The 7,368-nt window shown below is 35.3% G+C and overlaps 1 protein-coding gene across 3 annotated transcripts in view; it reads right to left on the reverse strand.

Moving 5' to 3' along the window:
- The window catches only part of PALLD (palladin, cytoskeletal associated protein), a 64,314-nt gene that overhangs the window by 44,736 nt on the left and 12,210 nt on the right, over positions 1–7,368 (reverse strand). For 2 of the 3 annotated variants that reach the window (XM_029284252.1, XM_029284253.1), the window contains exons 1-2: positions 4,559–4,617; positions 2,090–2,191 (exon numbers count right to left, since the gene is read on the reverse strand). In XM_029284252.1, coding sequence (XP_029140085.1) covers positions 2,090–2,170 — 81 coding nt within the window. In that variant the 5' untranslated portion in view covers positions 2,171–2,191; positions 4,559–4,617. Of the gene's footprint in view, positions 1–2,089; positions 2,192–4,558; positions 4,695–7,368 lie in introns of those variants that run through there. The other variant, XM_015816551.1, reaches the window with a different exon arrangement.

A 7,368-nucleotide genomic window follows, 5' to 3' on the forward strand; every position in this document is an offset into this window, starting at 1 on the left:
ACATAGTAAAGAGTAGCTTTAAATCTCAGTGTTAGTGAATTATGCAAAGGAAAGGAAGCAAATATTAAATTCTGCAAACAGCATTGCAATGCCAAAAGAGGAAGTAGCAAGAGGTCAACAGACAGTAAAGCAAGAAAAAAGGAAAGTGGAACCTTTTGCACAGCCTCATGAGTCACTATAGAAGCATCAACAGAATCAGTTCCCTGTAAAAGCAGAAAAAATATGGACACTAAAAGAACTGTAAGAGAACTTTGCAATAATCTCAGACAAATTGTTTCCCAGGATTGATTATAAATGATGATGGCCACTCATTTCATTAAAGTGTAGAAATGTTTCTTGCTCTTCTGTACTAAAAAAAGTTGTCTTAATATGCAGACTATATTTGATGTTGAAATGGAATGAAAAAGCAGGAGAGAAGAAATGAAAATTGAAAGAAATCTTAAAATTGTTATTTCATGTGATCAGCTAAAGAAGAAGCACTATATTCTGCATTACAATTGCCTGCAATCATGCAAGAGTTTGAACAAAATCATCTTGATTTTGTTTTCTGTTCAAGCCAAATGCAGATTCCATATTTTTCTAGTTGTAAAAATAATCAAATATTTGGCTATGCAGTTATAAATGTCTTGGCCTGCAACAATTCCAACAGCAAAACAATCTGGCATCCCCATAAAACCTTCCATTTCTGCTTCAAATTAACCTACATCCACATTTCCTCCATTACTTCATACTTTATGGCTGTTTACATCTACCTACTATACAACTAAATCACTTACTGTCTTTTTAGAAAAATGCCACAGAAAGGACCTCAGATATTCCTTTCCATGTAGACAAATCATGAAAGGATAGCCTCGGAGCAAATGTGTAATCTTTCAGTGCACTTTGAAGACCTGAATCCAACACAAGGAATGTTGACTGTCTACCCATAAAGAAGGCCATTAGTAACTGAAGATGGCTAATTTATATCTAATATAATAGCATCCCTTGTTCATTCCCTAGTCTCTGACATATGGACAGTTCATCTTCAGGCTAATGGTAGAAAGAGGAATTTGCAGACATGAAAAGCATCATACAGTACTAAAAAAACATGATTATTAGCAATTCTTTATTTCAAAATTCTTACATTAATATACCATTTGGTTGTCGTGACAAAAACACAGGGCAAGTTAATATAGCATTTTAATCAAATTTATGGTTTAGTGTTGACTGTTTTGTGATTTGGCACAGCTACAAGTATAGCTATCCATGTTTCATTAAATATGTTTTCCAAATTCAAGATGTACTCTTTATTTGATCAAAACAAAATGCAAAACATAGGCATAAGCAAATATAAAAGAAGACACAACTATGTTCTTAGGATAATTTTCATCAAAAAAAGCCTGTTTCTGTTTTGGACAACATATTTCAATCTATACAAACTCAGTTTGGGTGGGTTACTAGCACACCATTTATTGAAGACCTATTGGGCATTCAACATTTAGCTATAAGCATAACCAGGCCAATGTTTCCCTCTCTAAGGCTGGAGTGTTATTAAAAAGCAGAATCAAGGTATAATAAAGCCCATACACACAAAAAATGTATGTAGATTTGATATCATGATACTGTGAAATTTACCTATAACTGGTACACCAAATAACTTTGATCAAAGGATTAAATCCTGAAGACTGAATTCATTTAGACTGAATCCAAAATTTCTTGCAATTCAACTTCATTTAGGTAGCTAGGCTTGGCGGAAAAGAAATATGAAGCTGGCCTATAAATATGCAATGTAGTATGAATCTCTTTAAGAAAACAAACATTGGCCTGCATAATTAAGCAATAATGTGAAGAGGGTGTTAATTGATGTGTGAATTTAACTGTTATGGTTTAGGGTTTTTTTACATGAACCACCTTAGATTAGCTTGTTCGGGTCATTGTTTAATAATACCAGATTACATGCTGGTCAAAGACCGTAAAAAAGTTTATCAACCTACCTGGATTAAAAATTATGTTCAAAAGCAGGCAATGTTGTCATCACTCCTAAAAAAACCCATATTTTAACAAGAAAATTGCTATTTTATTATGTGAGTAGAAAGATAAATTGCAGTACCTGTTCTGCAAGTTCCTCTTCTGGTTCTTGAATACTGCAGACTGTTGCAGCATTGTCAGCTCCCAGCAATCGACGAGCCATCTTTTCCTCATATGTTAACTTCTAAATCAGAAGAATGACACATTTGCATCTTCTACCAATAAATACATGAACAATGTTCTCCAAATTTCAACTCATACTTCAAAGTAATTAAACATTTCTGTCAGAAAATGTCAATTGTCTCGCTGCTCCCCTGTTTCTCCTCTCAGGGCAGCATCTCTGGAGATGCTATGTAGAACCTCACTTGAAGAAGTATTTCATCATGCAAACTTTCTCAGCCGCTCTGCCGGCACCTTGGGACGTAGCAGCTCTAGGTTTGGGCTGTATTTTGTCGTCACCCCCTCTCTGCTGCCTTTCCAGACATTTTTGTTCCTCCTCCAGCAACCGGCCAGTCAAATAACTCATGGTTAGGTCCTTCTCCTGCATGGACTCTAAACTGGCCACTAGGACGTCCCATGAATTGTCCAATGAACTGAGCACCACATACACCTTATGTGACTCAGTGAAAGTCATTCCTCTTTCCTCTAATTCTAGGAATGTCCTCCTCCTGGACTGCAAATGCGTAGACAGGCTCTCTCCTGGCTTCAGCTATGCTTTATATAGCTTTCTTGTCAGTATAACGTTGCTGCTCGCAGTCTTTCTCAAGTACACATTGCACAAAGCTTCCCAGCACTCCTTAGCAGACTGAAGACCCCTCACGTGTATCAGCTGGCTATCCTCCAAACTCAGGATTATGTTGGGCAATGCTTTCTAGTTCTTTCTCTGGTCCCCATCATCCAGGGCTGCAGATGGATCAGCAACTATCATCCACAATTCCTCCCTTCACAGGTACATCTCCATTTTCAGACTCCAGGAGAGATAGTTTGTCTCATTCAAATGAGATACTGCAAAATCTCCTCCTAGTACACTGATGGAAGCCATGTTGCCTGCTTCTTTAAACCACAACAAACCACAAGCCTCAACTTCTCTGGCTCTGGGTCAAACTCTCACTGGGTTTCTCCTCACTCTGGGCCCATAACCTGTCAGAGCATGCAGTCTTATTGCGTTGAGGTAACCCAGGAGTAAATACAGTAAATAGTGGTTTGTAATTAAATGGTGGTTTATATTACAATGTCTACAATATACTAGAAACAAAATACATGCATGTGGTGAAACAGCAAACTCCAACACACAGCAATTACAGCAGTCAAACAGATGAGAGGAAAAAAACTTCAGTAAAAACTCCCCTTTTATACTCAGCCCTTAAAGGCACAGACACAGACTCTGCTGAGTCATTCCTAATATTGCATCATCCATATTCCATCTTTACATAAGCTGTTTAGCTATTAATTATCCTGACAAAATATAAAACTCCAGTATAATAATTCTATATTACTTTATATAGTATGTGCATTAATGCAAGTATACCATAGAAACAATTCCCTTGTTTAGAGATTTTTACTGACGAAGTCTAAATTTTGCAAAAGCATTGACACCAAAAGAGGAATGTGGGACAGGAAGGAGCATAAGTTTTATTTCCCCTTTATAGAACTTTGAAAATATAAGATATAAATTAAAGCAAGTATGAGTATTTCAGATGAATTTTTCAGATGATCAATTAACTATAGTCAACATTTACAGCTATAATTTAGAACATGAAATTCTAATTGCTGGAAGTGATCCTAGAAACTCACTCAATAGTACTTACCTGTGAATCACATGCAGGGATTCCAGCCATGTCCTGGCTAGTGAACCATGCAGGGATTCCAGCCATGTCCTGGCTATATAATTTACTTACACAATAGGCATGCCTGACTCCTGCAGCCTCCATAGGTGTTAAACATATTTATTGCCTTTTTGTTGAAAGCCCATGAAGTAATCTTTCCCTTTTAAGAAAGTGGGAACGGACCTGAAACTTAAATGTTCCTTGGTATTCATTAAACATTTTCCCACTTACCCTGCTAATTGCAAAAGTAAATTTCCTTAGTAGCCTACATCTTTATGCTGAAAAGTAATAATGTAATATAAATTGATTAAATAAAAAATGATAATGTAAGAATCCTGGGGCAATATAAAAAGACAGACCAGAGCCATACTGTATTCAAAGAAACCATAAATAGACCAATCAGAGGCAACATTTACCAGATCTAGTAATTATAAAGTTGGAAGGAAAGATTCCATTACATGTGGAGGAAACTTCCAAGTACAAAATAAGGATTGGGGCCCCATATATCTTACTCAATCTCAGTGCATGATAAAAAACCACAATAGAGAATATTTCAATTTGGATCTTGCAGCTCAGTTCTGTTATTTGAAAATCTGCCTCCTTCTCCTACTATAATAGAATACAGTACCATATAAAATTGAAATCCACATGAATGCAAAGTTAAATTCTCTCCAAATGTACATAAAGTAAGAAAACTGTTTAGAATATTGCTTCAAGCTACATACTGGTTGGCCATTGTTCAAGAGATCTTCCTTGAAGCGAAGTTTTCTTTCCAGGTCCTGGATAACAGCATCTTTTGTGCCCTGAATTTCTTCATCAGATGCAATCCTGGCAGTTCTGCCTGATTTTTTTGGAAATCCCCTGCAAATAAATCACTAATAGTTTACAAACACGACAGGTCTGTATAGGGAAATTCTAAGTTTAATGAGTGCTAATGTTTTATTTTAATCAGTATTATATTTTGGCTGCCCAAGAGCAAGCTAACCAAACTAATGCAATCAAGGTCAGAACTGAAAAATCCCAAATCATTCAAAGTGAGACTATGTAAAGAACAGAAGAAACAGTAGATTATATACCATACTCAGCTTGTGTACACACAAACTGATTATAAACAATGAAATATACTGTATATATAATAATAAAATCAAAATCAGTTTTAGTTTGAAGCTGAACAATTCTAATTCTTTATTCCTATCTTGTAGTCATCTGGATTTTTGCAGCTGAAATCTGCTAGCTGTCATTTTGCTTGCAAGGTTTTTAATTATCTGAATTTGACTAGGTAATAGCTAAAACTAAAATAGATATAATTTAAAAGGGAAAGGGTAATTATAAAATATTGAAATCTGGCAAAATTATAGGCTGATAATAAATGTTTTGTGTTTGGAGATAATCTTTAAAAAAACATGTTATATTTTCTAATGAGGTATATCCAGATTCACTGAGCAGGTTAACTGTGGAACAAAAAAATCAGAACTTCAATGCAAACTGTATTACTAGCTAATTATTAACTTGAAGGAAAGAAATGCAACCCCCCTGCCCCTGAAATGTCAGTAATTAAGAATATCTTGATATAAGAAGAACAAACCTGAAACAGAAGAACTAATCCAAATCCTCTCTCTTTTAATAAGTATCAAAACAATTGATTACTAGTGCTTTTAAATGACTCAAATTCTGTGCAGACTGTTTCTGGAGTTTCAAAAAGATATGGGAACTGTTTCCTGAAGAAAACNAAAGAAGGAAGGAAGGAAGGAAGGAAGGAAGGAAAGAAAGAAAGAAAGAAGGAAGGAAGGAAGGAAGGAAGGAAGGAAGGAAGGAAAGAAAGAAAGAAAGAAAGAAAGAAAGAAAGAAAGAAAGAAAGAAAGAAAGAAAGAAAAAGAGAGAGAGAGACAGAGAGAGGGGAGGCTGGAATAACACACATGCAAGGAGACAATAAAAGATTTAAAAACTGATTCTGAGAGGCAAGTTGTGGACAACATAACATAAAATCCTTGACATAAGGTCACAATTGTGGCCAAAATTCCTATTTGCTAAGCGAGACAGTTACGTGAGTTTTGTCCCATTTTACCACCTTTCCTGCCATAGCTGTTAGGTAAATCTCTGCAGGTACTAACACAGTTGTTAAAGGATTTGACAGACTTGAACATTGGGCGCTATCTAACAACATGAAATTCAATGGTGAAAAAAGTAAGGTACTACATTTAGGCAAGAAAAACCAAATGTACAGGTATAGTATAGGGGGTACCTCTGCTCAATAGCAGTAACTGTGATAGGGATCTCGGAGTCCTAGTGGACAATCAATTAAATATGAGCCAGTCGTGTGCTGCAGTTGCCAAAAAAGCCAACACAGTGCTAGGTTGCATTTACAAAGGGAGAGAATCAAGATCACACGAAGTATTTTTTTTTTTTATTCTTTTTTTCCTACTCCCCCCTTTAATCAATGCTATTAACTCTACTTCTATACTCCCTCCCAGCCCCATTCCCCCCCTAACCCCCCCCCTGGACTTCCCAGAACTGATTACAGGATTAAGCATTCATCCTCCCAAATCTCTATAAAGCTACCCAATATAAACTAATCTAATATAAACATACTTTAACTCGTAAAGAAATAATCAAATATAAGCTAATATAATCTATCTAAATATAACCAATCCATCCTCACCAATCCCTTAATCATACAAAAAACTTTGCCATATCTTCAATTTATCAATTATGTATAGAACATTCCATCACCCCTACAATTATATATAATATACCATCTCACCTACACCATAATCAAATATTTATGATATTTTAAAATAATAATAATAAAAAAAGGATATATCAATTTTTAATCTAAACCATCATTATTATTTTTTTCCCCACTGCTTCCCTTGGTATGCAGTACTATAATTTTCCATATGTTAATATTTCTTTAAAATTACATCCCAAAATGTTAATAAATTCTTTAAAATTAATCCCTTAATAGGACCTGTATCATTTCATTACAAGATACTCTTAAGAAATGAGCAATAATATCCCCCAGCTGCTTCCCCTGAAATGCAATACCACAATTTTCCATTTCTATAAGTATTTTAAAATTGCATCCCAAAATCACAGCTAAGTCCATCACTGCCTCTTCTATGTAATCTTATAAATTTTCTTTAGTTGTTTCCAGTCCAGTTTCCGCTTTTACAGCTATTTCTTCCAGTTCTCCCTCCTTCCAGAAAGAGCAATAATATCCATGACTACTTCTTCTCTGTATCCTTGTAGATTTTCTTTAGTTGTTTCCAATCCAGTTTCCTCTTTTGCAGCTATTTCTTCCACTTCTCCCTCCTTCCAGAAAGAGCAATAATGTCTCCCAATTGCTTCCCTTGAAGTGCAATACCATAATTTTCCATTTCTATAAGTATTAAAATTGCATCCCAAAGTCACAATTAAGTCCATGACTGCTTCTTCTCTGTATCCTTGTAGATTTTCTTTAGTTATTTCCAATCCAGTTTCTGCTTTTACAACTATTTCTTCCACTTCTCCCTCCTTCCAGAAAGAACAATAATAT

The sequence above is a fragment of the Protobothrops mucrosquamatus genome, unplaced genomic scaffold (assembly GCF_001527695.2).
Source record: "Protobothrops mucrosquamatus isolate PMUCROS unplaced genomic scaffold, P.Mucros_1.0 scaffold464, whole genome shotgun sequence".
NCBI lineage: Eukaryota > Metazoa > Chordata > Lepidosauria > Squamata > Viperidae > Protobothrops > Protobothrops mucrosquamatus.